The sequence below is a fragment of the Fulvia fulva genome, chromosome 1, assembly GCF_020509005.1.
Source record: "Fulvia fulva chromosome 1, complete sequence".
Lineage (NCBI taxonomy): Eukaryota > Fungi > Ascomycota > Dothideomycetes > Mycosphaerellales > Mycosphaerellaceae > Fulvia > Fulvia fulva.
The window spans coordinates 3,703,700-3,723,405 of NC_063012.1; the positions used below are offsets into that span (position 1 = coordinate 3,703,700).

The following is a 19,706-nucleotide window of genomic DNA, read 5'->3' on the forward strand; positions in this document are numbered from 1 at the left end:
CTTGGATGACGGACTTTTTGGTACAGCGAATCGGCTGCCGCGCAGCTCGTTCTTCTTGTCACACACTGCGACGGTAGAACGGCGGTGAAGTCCAACGTACAGACCATGACAGTCACCGTCCACAGCTCGATAGCATGGATGAACATGGCATGGCAGGATTGCATCACCATTTCTGAGGATACACACTCGAACACCTGGATGGTGTTTGGTTTCACCAAGTGTTCGGAACACGGTTCATGACGAAGTCTAAAGGTTAACGGCAGCGGGTGACACACGGTGTGCTGGGATGTTCGTTCAGTGAGTCTCGCTCGTGTCGTAGACTCGTAGAAGCTGTTGTTCGGCTATTCTGTTGCACCTGCTGGCACGACTGGTTTTCTGGTCGAACATCCTCGACTCCACAATCTAGGGTCGAAGAAGCGAATGTGGTACAGATGCGGGATTGCGGTCTCTTTTTCTTGTCGAGATGAACTGTGGTGTGACGGGTACGCATGAGCGCGGGTCTGGACTTGCGGCGACGATTGCCTGCTGTGGGATTTTCATTGAGCGCAACGACCGACGAGCGCTAGCCACACCGTAGCGATGTGTGAGCTTGCGAACACTCGAGCATAGGTAGTGGCGTTAGCGAGGAGGGAGTGGAGCTCTATATCAGCCCTAAGAATTCCTTGGCGCCCTTTTGATTGGCTAAAATCAAGTTGCTGGAATCTGACTAATTGAAGTCACGTGTGTGCCTTCCATAAAGGCAGATATCTCGGGCAGCTATCACAACACAACGCGCCGCAGGCACTGCTGTAAGGGTTAGCAAACTGTGCTTACGTCAAGCAGATTGCAACATATAGGAGTTAAGCCCCGTGTCATTAGCTAGGCCGGTGAGAGAGCTTCACTCCGTCATTACGCTCACACTTGTGGGTCTCGCAGGCCCATACAGCACATTTTAAGAGTGAGATGCAATGCCAGGCACCTGGCGGTTGACCAGAGACGCGTTCTCTTCGCTTCAATGCATGGTCGACTTGACTTGTCATGTCGGTGTTCGCGTGTCGAGAACGCCATGGCGATGACAGACGCGAGATCGTGCATGACTTAAGCGCCATTGCCGTCTGTGGATGCGAGGAGCGTGACAGGCTGTGGACGCTGCGGATGCTGCCAGCGCCAGTGCCAGAGAAAAGACTAAAGCCCGCTGCCCACAGGGCCAGGGCCAGATCTAGGGACCCATGCGCAAAGCTGAGACGGCGACGAAATCACCGTCGCGGTCCTGCTGCAGGCCTTGCACTCCACCGTCTGCGCTGAGACTTCGGAGCGCGCTCTGCAGACGGCGACGGCGACGGTGACGGCGAGTAAGCAGGTATGGTACATGTATTCGTGGGCGACACGGGGATGGCTTTGGTCCACGTCAACCTATTCTCGCTGCAGCAGTCACGCTCATGACAGTAGTCACGGCGTGTTGGTGAGTTGGACGCGCGATGATTGGCAAAGTCGTTGGCTGCAAGTGGTAGCGCTAAAATGCTCGCAGTCGGCCAATGACCGCCCTGCTCTCCTTTCTCTTTACCTTAGTCTCTTCCCTGCGCTGCACCGTGCACCGTGCACCCGCTGGCCGTCTGCTGCTCCGCTGTTTTACAGTGTGCAGTGTGCCTCCTGGTCCCAGCTCCCAGCTCCCAGCGTGTCCTTCACCACCTGCACCGACCGACCGACCGCCCTGCTACCTGTGCCTTCTTCACATTGCACCTGCTGTGTCCATCGTTCCTTCGTCTGTTGCAGTCCTGCATCTTTCGCCGCGCACCCATTGATTGCCTGCTTCCGCTGCCAGTCCGTTCCAGCTCGCCGGTCGTCGCTCGCAGGAGAACAGCCTCGTCGCACTCTCTCTACACTCGAACTCGCCCTCGCACGCGCACGCACTCGCACTCGCACTCGCACACGCACACGCACACTACCAGGCACACGCACACACCAGAGGCCTCCTAATTTCGACTTTTCCCTCCGCACGACCTCTGCGCCCGCCGTCTGGCCAGCAGCACGTCCACTCGCACGCCTTGTGTCACCGCACTCTGCCTGTCGACCACGTTTGCCCTGCTCTGCTCTGCTCTGCTCTGCTCTGCTCTGCTCTGCTCTGCTCTGTCAGTAGTGTCCTTCGAGCACACCTGCACGGCACCAGCATCAGCCACAGTCACGCCTCAGGCAGCACCACCGCGACCGCCGATCTTTGTGCGCTTCCGCCGCCCGGCTCGACCTCGACTCCATCTCTCTACGCTTGTCCTACCGTCCGACGTCCTCTTTCTGACGTAGCTTCAAAGCAACGGCACAAGCATCACATCTCGGCATACCAACCCTCTGGGCGAAGGCAAATCACGACAAAGACGACTTCTTTGTCGCGGCAGCAGGCTCTGGCAATTCAAAAGATCTCTATTTCTTTGTAATCTGATAATCTGTACCTTACCACCACCCGCTGCTGGCTTTGACTCCGCGGTCTAATTCGGGCGTCCTCTCCACAACATCCACCTAACAGCATCTGCTTAATCTGCGTTCCTTGGACACCTCCTGTCGCCTCGCTGCAACACCTTTCGACTGCAGCATCTTTGTTACATTTGCAACGCGCTCACGACTCCGCGATACACACTTTTCAGTCAATCTTCGGACCTAGAGAATGAGCTTTGACGCTGGCGGTCTTGCTCAAATGACTTACAACAATAACGGCAACGGTTTTCCTTCCACCGGTCTGGGTCTGCCTGGCTCAGGCTTTGGCGCTCGCGGAACTCGTCACAACACTAAGAGGTTAAGTGTCGCCCTTCCGCCCAGAGTGCCGGCCATCAGCGAGAACCAGGTGGATAATCCTACTCCACGCACCAGCCGCTCCCACCTGCTTGCAGGTCTCCGAACCCAGCCCAAGACTCCAGCAGTCCCGGCTTCCGCTCCTTACCACCAGAGTCACCACTCTATCAACGGCCTTGCTTCACGATGGGCGGACCAACAGAACTACGGCGGCTACAATCAGGGTGTGCCGCAGACAGCTACGGGCTCTAGCTTTGATATGCATGGTCAATACGCCCAGAGCGCTGGACAGCAAGTCTATTCTCTCCCTGAGCAGGTGCTGGCACCCCCAGCTGCCTTTGATCAGCTTGATGAGATGGACCCAGTCGTCCTTCAGCAGATGCAGATGCAGCGTCTCTACCTTGCTCAACGTCAACAGCAGCTTCAGCAGCAGCTCGCCAGCCTCACGGCCGCTGCTCAGAGCATGAACATCAACGGCAATATGCGTCCCGCCTCTTTCCACCAAGGCCCCATGACGCCTCAAACGCCGCAGAACTCCTATGGCCAACAGCAGATCCAGTCTCCAATCGATGTTCCTGGCCAGCCTGGCGTCTTCCTCGTATACAATCCAGCCATCCAAGGCTATGCGTATGCGGTCGACCCCAGCATGCAGCAGGCTCAACAGACCATGTCTCCTGTCAACCAGAACCAGGGCAATCCGTTCTCTCCGGCCAAGTCAGTATCCCCGGCCCAGAGCTTCGGTGCGAACTATCCAGTCAACGAGCGCTCCACGCCAACCAACGGCCGCTCCTTCACGCCTCCAAAGAAGGCTCCATCCCCACCCACCTCCCTCGAGCATGTCGAGCCACTGCCACCTCCATCTGCGACTGCTTTCCGACGTGGCCATAAGAAGGCTTCGTCATTGGCTATCAACGCCTTCGGGAACGTAGCAGATGGTCCAAAGACATCATCGGTCGCTACCTTTGGGTCGCAGCGCGTGGCTTTCCCTCCCACACCAATGACGGGCACTTTCGGACCTGGAGCAGCACGTGCTGGCGAGCACCCAACGCGCCAACCTCGCGGACCACCTCCGTTGGAGGAGCTCACTGCTGCACCGACCAGCAAGCACGAAGGCAGCAAGAACTTCGCTACCCGTCAGCGACGCCGAGCACTCGACAGCCTCATGAAGGCTGGTACTCAGCGTCGTGGGGTCTCGCAATCCTCCGGCGGAAGCCCGGTTAGCGAGCGTGAATACAACTTCCCCATTCACGAGGAGACTGAGGATGTCAACCCTACCGGAGGTGCTTGCAGGAAGATGAGTCCCATCGGCTCCGAGATGAAGGAGAAGCGTGGCTCTCAGGGCTCTGATGGCGGATACTTCGGTTTGAGCTCTGCCTCTAGCAGCGAGGGCGAGGACTTTGGAGCTTTCAAGCAGCCACCCACCCCAGCAACACCCGGCGCACCTTCAGGTGACCGCAAGAAGATGATGCTCGGCGTTCTCAACGCTGCCGAGAAGCGTCGAAGCTACGCGTACTAGATCCGAAAGGGTCTGGGATTATTGCTCGCTTCTTGGATGTTCAGTAACGTTTCACATGCTTTCTTGTTAGAGATTCGGTTTGGATCACGGTGGTTGGAAAGAGATGAAGATGAATCTGGGGAGAGGCTGGATTTTATCTACACAGTTCCGCATGCGCGCAACCGCAGTGCGTGTTTTGCGCGCAGAGAGCGGGAGCTGTATTGTGCATATCTAAATGCCACTGTTCTGGCGAGCATTTCGAAAAGGAACAACGAAGTCGCTCTTTACGGCCTATCACGAGAACAAGCAGATTAAGCTCAACACATTCATTCGAAGAATTAAACGCTGCACCATGGTCTCTAGTCTCTGCTGCCACTCCTACATTCAGGTTCTTATCCTACTGTAACTTGTCAAAGGGGGCTCTTCACACGAGAGGTGGCCGCTTGCATAACAGCAGGAACGTAACTGGATAGCCAACAGAGTAGCACCGTGGCCCATTGAGCGCTCATAAAGTGGAAGCGTGGAAGCGCACCATAGGTTTTAACATCATTCCATACGTCGAAGCTACTCGGATCCCTTGAAGCAGGTCGTTGATGCTTTGCTCTGCTCTTGAGAACGAACAGTTCGCCTCTTTGGTCAGCAGCCCGTGCAGCTTCTCAGTGTCAAATCCAGCGTGTGAAGGTGCAGTACATATGTGTATGCAGTCGAGGTGGTCTCCTTTGTGTAAATGATCCCCAGCGATGAACGGTTCGTGACTCCCTGCAAATGACTTGCTTCCTGCGTTGCCATTGCGTCTCTGTTCAACATCCTACTCAATGTATTCGTGCTCCCGAGGCGGACGTTGCATGTAGAATGTTTTGCCTTCTCTGAACATGCTCCTCCGCGCATTGGGCAAGATCGACTTGCGTGCGAGTTCAAGGCGTTGATCCTGATGATTTCTCTCGCTCGTGTGATGGATAAGCTAAGCAGACCAGAGTCTGCCGTCAGTATTCGTCGCAGAGGAGCAGACCTCGTCACCGAGTCTCACATATGGATAAGCAAGCACTGCGGCGAATGATCGCCCAACCGATGGCTGTCGCTCCAGATCATGACCTTGAGAAAGAAAGTGGGACTGATGATAGCAGAGCCTCCTTCTCTCATTTCACCCAATAAGCTACCTCCATACTTCCACAGTACACAAAGGGAAAAAGACTAGGGTAATCTCGCGGCGAAATAGCAATAAGAGCGCCTCCCGCCTGGTCGCAAAAGCTTGAGCATAGTACATCTGGACCCATCATAGAAGAGGCGCCTGATTCAAAAAAGAGGTCCAGCCAGCCAGGTATAATATCATCGGGTGGGTTGTGCGCCGTTCAACGCCATCCGTGGTATCCATAATATCGCTCGCTTTTGCCGTTCGTCGAGCTGCAAAAGCAATTCGTCCATCAACATCCTCGCGATCTCTGCTTCTTCTTTTTCTTCTTCTTCTTCCTCCACCATCTCTGTCCCTTTCTCTAGCGGGTCACATGCGTGCTGTTGCGATCCACAACCTCCATATTGCTACATTGACTTCGAACCCAAGATTTCTAACCTGCCCAGCAAGATCCACGCGAATGATGCCGCCTGATTATATCAGACCGCACATGCGTAGGTTCTCTTGGATGATGATGTCGTTTACTGCGGCCATGACGAATCTTATTTGCATCGTGTCCGTGGCGCAGGTAAAGTGGGTGTAGATTTGCTTCGTAGGATGTTGGTTGAGTCTGCGTCAAGAATTAGCATGCGTACTAAGTGAAGCACACGAGTGTCGAACTTACGATACGAATCGGTTCAGGATGTAATCGCACGCAGCTCCGTAATCTTGGCCACCTTCGTAATCCGGGAAGTAGTTCTTCATTGGTGAGACTGGCAGCTTCTCCTTGAACCTGTCGATCTTGTTGAGGAACAGGATGATGCTCGTTTTCGTGAACCATCTGCTGTTGCAAATGGAATCAAACAAAGTCAACGCTTCCTGCATTCTGTTGACTGTTTCATCTTCGAAGAGCAGCTGGTCGTACTCGGATATCGCCACCAAGAAGAGGATGGTGGTGACATTCTCGAAACAGTGTATCCACTTCTTTCGCTCTGATCGTTGGCCGCCGACATCGAACATACGGTATGTCAGGTCGCCAATGATAAAAGTCGTCTCCGTGATACCTGTGGTCTTGACACGCGACCTGAGCACATCGGCATCTGATGGGATGTAGGTGGGCGAGGCAATGGTATCGATCGAATCGAAGTAGTATTTCGCGCTGTCGTTGAGCTGATACTCCCTGCTTCGCTGGAAGGCGGCTTGGACACCTGCGTCAGCCCACAGCGTTTTGATGGCTTGGCCGACCTCGGGTGGAAGCACGTCGCCTTCAATCTGCGCAGGCTGCATGAAGATGGTTTGAACGTGATATTCGGCTCGTTGGTCATCCAATGGCAACTCCAGGCTCTCCATGGCTTCTAGTATGACGCGCATGCTTTGCACGGTGTTGGAAAAGATTATTTCCCGGAAACTCTCGCGCTCGTCTCTCGAGTAGCCGCCTTCGTGGATCAGCTTCATCTGTTTCAGGATTGTGCTCTTTCCACTCTCTCCGGCTCCGAGCAACAACATCTTGATCTCGTTTCGAAGGTTCATCTTGTCTCTCTTCAATTGGTTCTCAATCTCCTCATTGCGCTGCTTGCCCTCCTTGGACTCGGAGCTCTGGCCGCAACCCATCTTAGCGGTATTGATGTGTAGATGTCCGCGCTGTGCGTGAGGTTGTAGATGCAGTGGCTGTGGAGTGGTGGGCACAACGCGAACGAGTGCGTATTAGTGTCGGCAGTACGTATTATAGTAGGCGTTGGAAAGTCGCTTGTCGATGATGTTCTGAAGTACAATGAGTCAGTCACGAATGTTTCTCTGATTGTCTTTCGCACAGTCTGGCCGTTGGCGATGAACATAGCAATGGCACACGATGCAGTATTGTTTGCAGACACAGTGTGACTGTGGCACCTGTTTCGTGCGACGCTGTCGCCGACTGCTGCGATCAGGTGACCACTGCAAGTCGGCATGCAGTGCAAGTACATTTCTTGTTTCGCGCAATGATCGTTGTCGCGGTCGATGCAGACCGGCGCAGGCAGCTTGGCAGCGGGGATAATCGAACGTTTACTCACCTACAGGCGGATGCTCGTGAGCAGTCCAGTGTGAAAGCGGCGGGCAGGCGGCGGAGAGAAACAGAGCGCTGCTCAGCTCTCAGCCCGTCCAGGAGTCGCGGCGAGGTGTTTCGATGGTAAGCAGGTTGCGGAGGCCGGCAGGCGTAGGCGTAGGCGTCGGCGTGGATTGAGCGCCCGGAAGGAAAGAATGGCAATGGGCTCCGGCGAATGGGCCCCTGGGTGTGGGTGTGGGTGTGGGTGTGGGTGGTGGGGAGCGGCGGTGTGGTTGACTGTGCCGCTGGGCAGTGGACGGCGTGGAGGAGAGAGGTGAGGTCGCAGCTACGGTTTGGTGCTGGTGCGGGCGCAGAGGGCAGGGAGGAGTGTGATTTGTTGGAGGAAAGCTGGCTCGCAGCTTTGCGTTTCGGGAGGCAGAGTGCAGGTGGAGAGCGATCAACAACCTTCACTACTGCGATACCCTATTTCTGATCCCCGTCAAAGCTCGCCACCCAGCCGCGGCTGCACTTGGCTGTGACTGCCGATTCGCCGTGTGTCGCTATGTAGTGAGGGTGATGGTAGGGTACATGGACTGTACATGTAGCGGTAGCGGTGCGCGACGGAGAGAGATAGAAAACGAGCAGCAGCAGTGACGACAGCGTGGTGTGGTTGGAGTGCTGTGCTGGTGGCGAGGATGCGACAGTAGTTTCGCAGACGCAGACACTCTTGGTGAGGGCTACCCAGGTAGTTCTAGTGCTACCTCCTACCTGGTGCGAGAATGAGAATGTGTGGGTGCAGGTGGGATTGGTGGCCAGAGCGGATGCAGCAGCGTCTCAAAGCCGACGGGACAGACAGAAAGACAGCGCTTGCGCAGTGCAACGTCTCTGCGCTGCGTGATGGGTTGGGTGATGGACGAGGGCAGGCTTGAGGCTTGCTTGACGTCGAGGCAGGCTAAGGCTGGCAAAGCGAAAGCAGGGCAACTCTACGCCAGACCAAAAGAGAGACGGCCTCACCCCATGCCCAGCCCCTGATGCCATGTCCGTTGTAGTCGGCTTGTAGCCAATGGCCATGCGCAGCTTATTCTTGCAGCGCTGCACCCTGAGCATCAGCGACACCACCCGGCATCCGCGTACAATCTCTCATCAAGCTTCCTGTTTAGACCTGACACACATCTTGCATGCAGATCTGCAAGCAGGACGAGTACACCCGTTGACCTGGGACGAGGCCAGCATCTGTGCCACCTTGCGACTCGTAGCCGACACTTGCGTGCTAGGTGATACTGTACAACAATCGTTTCTCCGTCACAAGCCTCCATGTGTTCTGGCCGCTCGGCATCAAAGACGATGATGCATCATTGTCTTGAAGCGACTCTTCATCTCATCAGCTGTGCATTCGCCGTGTCCGGCAGACCCAAGCAAGAAATGCACTAAGCTTTGACCAGAATCCTTCTGGAAGACGCAATCTCTCGGCAGCTGCCGCTAACTTTACGGCCATGGTGAGATGAATATGCCATCGTGATCCCAGCAACGCAACGCTGGCTGTGCTTGATGCCTCAAACCTTAACTGCCGAATCTGATGACTTCTGCCGAGACTGTGTATAAATCGGAGACGACGAGTTTGCCATGTGAGCGACTGAAGCTACATGTAACCGGGACGACCATCGATTGTCGCATCCACTCGCCAACTTTTCGCATTGCTATAGCTGCATACACAAGTCATCCCTCCGCCCTTACTTATCACTGCTCTGGCTAAGCTGCAGCTTCTTGCTGGCACAAAGTAACACCAACCGCTTCTCGCCTCCTCTCTTGCTGCATACGAGATACGCACCCACCCGACGTAAGGCGTTCGGTACTGTGTAATGTCAACCATCTGCAAGTAGGCTGCTTGCATCATAGGATCTGCCGCACAGCATGCAGGTGTCCAAAAGGCGTCGCTGCCAGCCGGACGTACTGCCCGAAGAGGCGTCTGCTCCCTGCATCTCCTCGCCTTTCCCAGACACCTGTGGCACTTGGAAGGTTTGATCGTTCACTTTGGATATGTGGGGATGGGTGTTTTGTCTGGGTGAGTCCCTCATTTATACATTACGAACGTAACTACCAGTCAGCTTGTCGAAACCCGTGGGTTTACATATGTGACAAGTTCTGCTGGGCGCTCTATTTCTAATGCCATCTGCTCGCCATGGGTATCAACAATATTCAGAACGGCCAGAAGTGGGGCTCGCCAACCAAGACGCGTTGGACTTGATGCAAAAGATGCCACGCCGTGCCTCCCACGGGGAGAGACATGAAACATCATGAAACATCGAGTGGCTGTCATGGCGTGTATTGTGAGAGTCGTGATGGCTGACCATCATGCTGCTGGACAGGTATCGTCAGGGGTATGTCGATGTAGTAGACCTTACAATACTCATGCCATCATTGGGTTGATGAGTCGGGTAGTTCGTCGCTCCGCGATCAGATTCCGTCTGTCAGGAGGTTGCAGGCCTGCACCCAGTCGTGCCTGCGCGCGCATTGCAGCCAAAGCATGTCTCTCGCAGTAGACCTTGCTTGTGATCTCAAAATAGTCCTGCGCCAAAACCATGCGGCATTCGCAACAGGTAAAGCAGCGCGGGTGAAACTTCTTGTCAATGCTCCCGAACCTTGTCGAGCTCGAAGTTTCCAGATACTGGCCTTCAATTCCTCGATGGCAGCCATGGCAGAGGGAACCATTCTTCTCGTGGTAGTGTTGCTCACAATACGGCTCGTTATTCATCACGTAGAAGTCCGCAGTCATGAAAGGCTGTTGACATGAGCGACAGACGAAGCAGGCCTTGTGCCATCGTCCTGTCAGACGACCATCTGCAGCTTTGACGGATTTCCCCTCAATCATGAAACCACATCCTCTGCACATCGCCTTAGCATTGGTTGGTCGTCTTCCGTGCTGTCTTCGCGCTGGCGGTTCTTGGGGTGTCGGCGGAGGCTGCAGTGCACTGGGCGGGGTGTTTTGCGGCTCAAGCGTCCTCAGTGTCAAGCTTCGATTGCTGGCAGAACGAGATCGTTGGACGTACTCCGTGCTCGACTTGGTCAAATCAACATAGTCTTGCAGCTTTGGCATAGAAAGATCGGAGGGCGAGGGTCCCCGCTCGACACGCTCTGATCCCCAGGGCTCGAAGGCGTGGCCTGAACGATTCTGCATAGTGGAGAGTGCCGGGTCCATCGGTGATTCCAGGGGCGTGAGAGACGCATCTGTACGGTATCGTGGCACATCTTGGTCTAGTGATGGCCGCGCGAAGTTACGTGCCGGAGACTGCTGTATTGTTCGCTGGTGACTGTGTGGTGGCTTTTCGGGACTCCTGCTAACATTCAAAGCACGCACGTGCATCCGGTCGTCCTCACCATATCTTCGTGGCTCAGACGCCGGAGGGGAGAACATATCCAGGCTACTCGCGACACTTCCATCGGGACTGATGCCACTGCTGTTGGTGTTGGTGCGAGAGTTCGTTGACGAAGTCACGGAGGAGCTTGAGCCGGTCGGAGTGTGCATCATGTTCTCTCGATAACTCAGCACTGCTTGAGGCAGCGGAGGCACGTCCCGTCCACCGGCTCGTGATGAATCAAGATGTTCACAATTCGCGATCCCCCCGAGCGAAGGCCTGCGGCCAACCGCGTGAAGCTGAGGTTCGCTGTGCATTCTTGCAAGAGCACTACCCTGTGTTTCATGCTCGCCCGCGCTCATTTGCGGAGGGTAGGTCTGACTACGAAAACCGTCGGAATCTTGACCATTATCCGGTCCCAGCGAGGGTGCCATTATTCTAGTTGGCTCTTCACTCATCTGATCCAGGAAACTGAGTCGAAGGACTTCCTCAGTCGGTCGCGCCGGCCGTGGTGGTGCCGCCTTCTTCTGGCTATGCGACCCATTGACCAATTTTTCGGTATTTATAGCGTTTGCATGGGGCGAAGACGATTCGTAGGGGGTGGCAGTAACGGGTGTGTTGTCCTCCAACGGTGCCAGGCTTGGTCTGCGAGTTCCATCTGTCCTCACGTCCCCACTGGCCTTCCTGCGCGACGCGCCAAAAGGACCACTCCTCAAGGTGTCCAGTCTTTGTAACACATTCGCATTAGTGCCACCAATGTAGGGGCTCTTGGGCGGCATATCGAAAGATTCCGGTTCCGCCGACATAACATGATCCAAACGCGAGGCTCCCCGTGATGGTGCGCGATCACTGCCGGTCGGGGTCTTTCGTCCATGGTTACTGTGACTGGTGGAGGGTCGCCTTTCGGTTCCTGCAGAGGTGGGAAATGGCGGAAAGGCACAATCTAGATTCGCAGAAAGCTCAGGGCTTGGAGGACGAAAATCAAACGGACGAGACGCAGGACTCGTGTTGCTTCGCTGGTATCCAGACCTGCCCACACTACTGCTTCCGGAGCGGCTACTTAGAGTAGGAGACAGAGGAGGCTCGAACGGAGCTGGTCTGGGAGCCAGGAACGGCTTGTTCGCTGCGTCGTCGGAGTTGATCCTCGGTAGTGGCATTCGCTGCGATCTCTGCTCTGGAGCATGTGCCGCAGTGTCGAAAGCCGTGCCATTGATTTGCGGTATCGAGGAGTGTGATTGCGGTGAAGGCATAGCTGCCACTTGCTGTCCTCTTGCATTCATTTGCCGCAAGGTGAAGGGATTTATTGCGCTGGTCAGCACTGGCGGCCTCGTCGTTGTAGGTGGACACACATGGTCCCCCATCTCGTCGATCTGGATCTCATTGCCGCAATCAGAGCATTTGATGGATGGTAGAAAGCTGACTGGCCGCACGCCATCTTGGGCGAGTGCGGCAGCCAGCGACATGATCGATCTGCCCCGTCCAGAAAACCATCAAGCTTTCTTGGTCACTCCTATATCTTGTGTGACTGGCCTTCTTCTTGCATGCAATCGCTGTCCACACGGAAAATTGATGCTGGTACGTTCGGATTTAGCCTACGGGGCCCCAGTATGGCTATCCAGTGCTTTCTGAAGTTGGGAATGGGTCGTGATGCTCGGCGTCGATGTTGATGCTGTGGAGAGTCTACAGTATCCGGATCGCGGTAGTCGAAGTGCAGATTTCAATTGCAAGAAGCACAGCCAGATGTGAAAGGATCGAAACAACCGCAACAGATCGCAGACAGGAAGTCTACAGGGTGTCAACTGCATACGTGGATAGTGTCCCCCTTCTTTCGCCCATTCTGTACTGCCGACTGGCCATACAGTGAGTTAGCACTAAAGACACTATCCACACATGCACGAAACACCCTGTATTGTGACCCGAGAGGCTATCCTGCGCTTGACGGGAGGATGCTCCCAACGATCACCGGGCGCCTTTCGTCTGGTGACGGTCGCCCAAGCACGGCGCTTCCACTCTTTTGTCTTTTGATGGAGGGGACGATATCTTCAATTGGGTGGATCCGCGCCAGTGCACTTGTGAAATGAACATGGAACGTGCGGCGAGCAAGGGGTGCACGTGAATGTGCTCTGGCAGATTCCGCTGGACAACAGGACTCGAGATGGAGTTCGCAAGCATGGCCGTCTTGTTATTACTGAGCTCCTGCCTGGTTGACTGCACCGCGCACCTGACAGACACCAGTCCCACGGCCGCAGAATAGATGTAGGTGCAATGTAGTAATGTGCCCACGATCAGGCGAACATGGTCGAGACTCTGACGCGGCCCTCGATGTTAGCTGGGGCGCGGAGATTTCGAAGTTCGAACGTCCCGTCCGTCCTGCCCGGCTGCTCCATGGCACCAGCAGGGGCCGTCGGCAGGCACCGACGCTCACACTCGGTTGACTATCTTGCTGCCGCTCTTCCAATCAACAGAGCAAGACCCGCTCGACGCCTATCCACTCGCCTGTCTCGATTGCGACGGCACAGCGATGGGCATTGCAATGAGAGTCTAGCCGCCCGGCGCGTGAAGTCTCTCATATGCGTCCGCACATCGCCATGAGCGAAGTGCGTACAGGGTGTTTCTCAATCTCGTGGATAGCACCTATGTCGCTATCCCTCTTTCTAGGTATATTAGGCCTATTCTAGTAGTAATATCCGGTAGCGTTTCCTAAAGATCGGGTGTATCTTATTCGCTATATCTATACGTATTCTCGTTCTATTATCTAGTTAGTATATAATAAGCTAGTACGTATTAAATATACGTATTATATTCTTCTACCTCTTTCCTTAATCCCTATTAATATCTTTAAACCGTTAACGTAAAGCACTAGTGAGCTAGAAATACTAGTGGGCTAGGAATTTTGTCTTAGTACGACTAACTTCTTAATTATCGTACTATATCTTAATAATATAATATAGATAGATAGATAGATACATTTGTTATTCCCCTGTTCTAGGACCCTACTCGGCCTATATAGGTATATATCTATTGTTATGTATAAAGGGAAACCCGAATAGGTGAAAACCCTTCCCGCCCCCGACTTCTCCTTATCTAGATTAGCTTTCCCTCTAAACGTACGTAGTCTATATCACTACCCCGTTAGCCCCCGCTCCTAGCTAGTCTCGTCGCGCTACGCCGTATCCTCTCTTCCTATACTACTCCTACTAGGCGGTACTGTTCTAGCTAGCCCTTCTCTAGTATCTAGTTCGTAATACGCCGTAGGTCCTTAACGTTATTAAGAAGTACCCTAATCGTCCGGTTCCTCGCCTTTACTATCTACTCCCCCCTTCCTAGCAACTACCTCGGGTAGACGAGGAGTACGTACCGTATATTCTAGGAGTAATAGCCGTAGGGGTAGCTAGTATTTATATATTCTAGAACCTTCCTCTATAATAGGTACCTCTAGAGGCCGATATATTTGCTTTGTAGTTAGGTTACTATACTACTCTATACCCTCGTAAGGCGGTAGTAGATAAGCTTTAGGGGGTACTTAACCGCGGATTTCGTAGCTAACTATTCCTTAGGTTATCCCGCTAGCTAAGGGCGTCTACTATACCCTACAACCTAGTTGTTCTACCTCTCTTTCTATAGTTACTCTATAAACGATTTCTTACCTACCTATTATATTACTAGCTATTCGTCCCTTGCCCGGTAGTTCGGCTCATTTCCGGGTCGAATACTCTTATACGCTAGTACTAATTCGCGGGCCCTTACGACTATACTAGCGATGACTATCTATACTAGGTACTATACCGACTTGCCTAAGTAGGAGGTCCGTAGTCCCTAGATATATAGGTCGATCGGCGGTATAGCGGTCTCGTACTTAAGTATCCTTATTAGTATCGACTTATATACCCTAGTAACCTTCCTTAGGCATTAGTTTTAGATCTTCGCTAACGGCGCGACGAGTCCCTTTAATAGGTAGGCCCTCTTGCCTAAGGACTACACTTAGCTACTATAGGTAAGAACTAGCTATATAATAGCCGTATATAGAAGTCGTAACTACCGAAAGTCCGCCCCCTATATAGACGTAGTAAGCCTCTAGTATGATGCTATATTCTGTTTAGCTTTCCGTAATATTACCTATACGTGCTTCCTCTACCGTAGCGCCGGGTCTACCTATAGTCCGAGGATCCTAAGCTAATTTGCCGGGTTAGTCGTATACCCCTATATCTAGATAGAAGCTTATATATTATAGAACCGTAGCCGGCGCGTAAAGTGTATTAGATTGTACTTTTCTAGGGTCAACCGAGCCCCGTACCTCCTAGCCTAGTCCTCGTAGATCTTATACTTTTCTTCTAGTAGCCTATAGTTCTCCTTAGTCGAGGAAGACTACGCTAGGATGTTTATATCGTCTACGAAGCCGCTCGTAGCGGTATTCTAGGATTCTAGGGCTAGGAGTAGCGTCGCTATAAAGAAGAGGAATAGAATAGGTACTAGCGCTAAGCCTTACGGGATTCTAGTATAGACTGCTTAAAATAGGCTTTTATACTAACCGACTAGGATCGACGTACTACGGCTTTAGAGGTAGGACCGTACGAAGTTAATAAGCTACTTAGGGAGTCCTTTCGACCTTAGAATATAGAGTAGCCGCGGGTATAATACGTAGTCGAAGGCTCCCGATATATCTAGACTAAGTAAGGATACTACCTTGTCCCTATTCTTATACTAGATAGCCTTTACCTAAGAGGCAATAAGTTCTATTGCGGATAGCGTCGATCGCTATAGGCGCGTACCTATCTAGGTGTCCGGGAGTAGGGAGTATTCCTCTACCGCCTCGGAGAGTCTCGTTATAACTAGCTTCTTAAGCGCCTTCCTAAGAGTATTAAGGAGCGTAATTAGGCGGTACGACTTTACCTACGTATAGTCTTCCTTTTACGGCTTATGTAGGACTACTATCGTCGATTATTTAAATACTATCGGGTAGTATCCAGTCTATAGGTAGGCGTTAAAGATCGCTACGACTACTAGGGCTAGTTGATCTCTACACTTCTTTAGTAGCTCGTTTAGGATCCTATCCGGCCCCGGGGCTTTCTTCGCCGGTAACTTCCTAAGTATAGCGGTAACTTCTCCCTCGGACACCTCCTATTAGACCGCGATACTAGGGGCTAGGGGAGTAGAGCTGTTTATATCGCTTAGATTAGCCTCGACTAGAGGCGGGAAGAACTTACTAGCTAGTAGACGCGCCTTGGCCTCGGGGTCGCTACCGGGCTACTAGGCGATTATAGCGCTAGGATAGAGAAGGAGAGGCCCTATATAGGGTCCTATCGGGCCTATTTTACTAGCTTCTATATCCTTACTAGCGTACCGGCGATTTCTTCTACTATAGCTCTCTAGCCGACTACTTTCTCCCTCCGTATTATAGCTTTCTTCTATTAGTATACCTCCCTATATACGTTCTAGGCCTCCTCGCTATAGCTACTCGTCTACACCCGGCGGGCTCTCCTTACTTCTCTTACTACCGTAGTATACTTCGGCGTCTAGTATAGTTTAGACTATGTCGTTAGTTAGGTAAGCGGAACGTAAAGTAAGGTCGCTTTTCTTATTTCGTCTATTAACCCTTAGACTACCTTATATATCTCGTCTTTACTATTATATTACTACTACGCGATCTAGACTAGCCTCTCGGAGTCGTCGAGGTATAGCTAGATATTAGCCTAGTAGGCCTTTCCCTAGTTTAGCTTAGGGGTTCTCGCTAGTATACGTTATATCTATATCGTAATATAGGTCCTAACTAGTATATAGTCTAACGTCGCCTCGAGTTTATATTCGATCCTATAGTAGGTTACTATATAGTAGTAGCTATCCGAGATCTAGGAGAGGTCGATCGTGCCTTAGAGTCCCCCTCTCTTCTAGGTATCTAGGTCCTTCGGGATATTAAGGGCAATTACGTTGCTCGCTATCAAGTCGATTACTTTGTCGGCTATAGGGTACGGCTATATAAGGCTTTCCTAGGAAGGGTAGTATATATTAAAGTCTCCTACTACGATATAGTACCCTTATCTCTTAAGCGTACTATCTAGGTGTCTATAGACCCTAAGGTTATAGCTAGACCTCGAGGCTAGCGGTTATATATATAGATAGATAGATATTTCATTTAAGCTATTATAGTGCCCTTTGGCCTATATATCTATACTATCTTGTTTTTGTATATATAGAGGGGAAACCGTATTAGTAAAAACCCCTCCTCCTTCCCGCCTATCTTTCCCCCTCGTTATCGTCTTAGATTTCCCTTATTAAGGGTACGCTAGTATTATAGGCCTACCCTAATAACTACCCTATCTATAACCCTCCTAGCTTTCGCCTCTTATCTATCTACTCCTCCGTCTCGCTAGTAAGGCTAAACTACTAGAGGTATCCCTACTATACTATCTACCGAGCGATTCGGCGAATGTTACCTTTGTCCCTAATAATTAACTTATAGTCTCTCCTTTCCGCTTAGTGCCTCTAATTTCCCCTACTACTCGCCTACTACGGGCATTATAGTAGTATATATTCTAGGTTTTACAATAGGTAGCTATACTAGTAGGCTAGGCTTTAGATATCTAGTACGCGTCTCCTAAATAGGGAGGCCCTTCGTCTAATATATTCGGACTTAATTTGGATCGCTATACTTACTTCGGCCCTTATTAGGTCACTATATAGCTAGTAGGTCGACGACGAGAATGACCTATACGTAGTGTCGGCTACGAACCTCTCGTCTAGCTACGAGAGAGCTAAGTATTCTTACGCTAGAGCGTCGTAGGCGCGACGAGCGCGTAATATAGGCGAAGCCGCGGCGAATAGAGGACTACTAGTAAAACGGGTATAAAAACTATCCGACGAGCGTATACTCGTATCGGGAGCGAGTCCCTCTTCTTTCTACGTATAAGAAGGGCACGGAACCGTAGCCTATACGCTCGATAGGACACCTCTAGTATAAGGACAGAATTTTTACCTCTGAAGACCGTAAACCGAGCGGGCCGAGCGACGAATATTAGACGAGCGGACTATAGAACAATAACTAAGCGGACTATACAACGGCGTCGAGCGGACTACGAAACAATCTAGTGTTTGCTAGCGGGTAATACGGAGGGTAGGTAGATACGCGATAAAGCCTATAAGGGCCTATTAAACACCCGGTATAGGAACGAGGGTTTTACCTAATACACTACCTATTCCGCTATATAACGTACCTAGTCTAATATAGTAGATTACGACGAGAAAAAGACGATAGCCTAAGCAAGGAAAAGACGGCTATTAGGACGGGGAAAAGACGTATAATACGAGTAGATTAGTTCTATAATCGGGGAGGATCGAGGGTAGGGTAATAAGGAACTTCATATTAGCCAGTAGGTAGAAACGTAAGGAGTACGCTGCCCGGCGTAGTGTGTGCCCCGAGCAAACCTACGAGGTATAGACGGCCGCTTTCTAGAGATAGGCTACGGTAACGCGAAGGGCGTCAAAACCTAGGGCGTAGTATACACTAGTAGCGACGGCTAATACTGTCTATATAGCCCGAGAGGACGGATACGTATGTCGGTCAATAGAGAGCACTAAAGGGCTTAGGCCTATAGAGGTGGATATTGGCTTAAGGAGCAAACAGGGAGGGAGGGCGTAGAGGGAAGCTTTTGCTCCGGGCTAACCTCTCGAAACGAGGCTACACGGTAGTACTAGATAAGTAGGAAAGCGCGGTTAAGACTTATTACCTTATCTTGTAACTAGCTTACTAAATACGATTCCTTCCTTACTAGAATCCTAAGAAGATGTAGAAACTAGTAAAGTAGGTAAGACAACCTATATAGGACAGAAATATACTGCCCTAGTTTCTAAACATTAAAGACTAGGAAGGAGTAATCTAACACACTCTCCTAGGAAAGGCACAGGCATTGGGAAAACATTTCTTTAGCATATAGGTAGAAGCTGACCTATAGGATCTAGAGGGCAGTGTGTATCTAATACTACTAGAGTAATCCTATACAGTAGGAGAGGGAGAGATCAAGAGCATCATTAAGACACTCTTAGGAAACAAGGCCCTAGGACTAGATAGGATTCCAAACTTGTTCATTAAGACATGTAAGGACTAGATCTCCCCTGTACTATTAAACATCTTTTTATAGTACATAGCCTAAGGACACTGCCCTAAACACTTTAAGGAGTCACTGACTATAGTCTTAAGAAAACTATAGAAAGAGGACTACACAAAGCTAAAGGTATATAGACCTATTGCCTTACTTAACACACTAGGCAAACTCCTAGAAAAGATTATAGCAGAAAGGCTAACAAACCTAGCTAAAGAATATAGAATCCTTCCTAAAGAATAGATAGGAGGTAGGAAATAAAGATCAACACTAATAGCTATAGAACTTATTATAGAGCAGATCAAGACCCTATAGCACTTTAGGAACAACAAAGTAGCCACACTCCTCTTACTAGACATATCAGGAGCCTTTGACAATGTCTTATACTAGAGGCTGATCCACATCCTAAAACAGAAGGTTATCCCTAACTAGATAGTCCAGTTCATCTAGTCCTTCCTTAGAGGCAGAACCACAAGACTAAGATTAGGCAGATACAAATCTAACAGCATGCCTATAGAGATAGGAATCCTATAGGGATCAACAATGTCTCCAATCCTGTTTCTCCTATTTATAGCAGACCTACTAGCAAAGCTAAACTCTAGAAACACATCAGCCTTAGGGTTTGTGGATGACACAAACATCCTAGCCTAGTTAGACAGTATAGAAGAGAACTGCAGAATCTTGTAGAAGAAACATAAGGAATGTAAGGAATGGGCTAGGAAACATAGAGCTAGATTTGCCCTAGAGAAGTACTAACTCATCCACTTTAGTAGAGCTAGAAACAGACATAATATATAAGCCCTAATCACTATTTAGGGACACATAACAGAACCCTTAAGTGAATTAAGGGTGCTAGGAATATAGCTAGATCTAAAGC

At 51.2% G+C, this 19,706-nt stretch overlaps 3 protein-coding genes across 3 annotated transcripts; 1 reads left to right on the forward strand and 2 right to left on the reverse strand.

The window, feature by feature from the left end:
• Positions 1 to 2,635: 2,635 nt before the first annotated feature.
• On the forward strand, positions 2,636 to 4,276 carry CLAFUR5_00773 (uncharacterized protein; the record flags this gene model as incomplete). Its single annotated transcript, XM_047899921.1, has 1 exon — positions 2,636 to 4,276. One exon carries the CDS (start codon positions 2,636 to 2,638, stop codon positions 4,274 to 4,276), a length of 1,641 nt encoding a protein of 546 aa, XP_047757374.1.
• A 1,582-nt stretch (positions 4,277 to 5,858) lies between these two features.
• On the reverse strand, positions 5,859 to 6,974 carry CLAFUR5_00774 (Guanine nucleotide-binding protein subunit alpha; the record flags this gene model as incomplete). Its single annotated transcript, XM_047899922.1, has 2 exons — positions 5,859 to 5,994; positions 6,049 to 6,974. The coding sequence occupies 2 exons, from the start codon at positions 6,972 to 6,974 to the stop codon at positions 5,859 to 5,861; spliced, it is 1,062 nt and encodes a 353-aa protein (XP_047757375.1).
• A 2,816-nt stretch (positions 6,975 to 9,790) lies between these two features.
• Positions 9,791 to 12,199, reverse strand: CLAFUR5_00775 (Paxillin-like protein 1; the record flags this gene model as incomplete). The annotated part of the gene is made up of 1 exon (XM_047899923.1): positions 9,791 to 12,199. The coding sequence occupies one exon, from the start codon at positions 12,197 to 12,199 to the stop codon at positions 9,791 to 9,793; it is 2,409 nt and encodes an 802-aa protein (XP_047757376.1).
• Between the last annotated feature and the right edge of the window lie 7,507 nt (positions 12,200 to 19,706).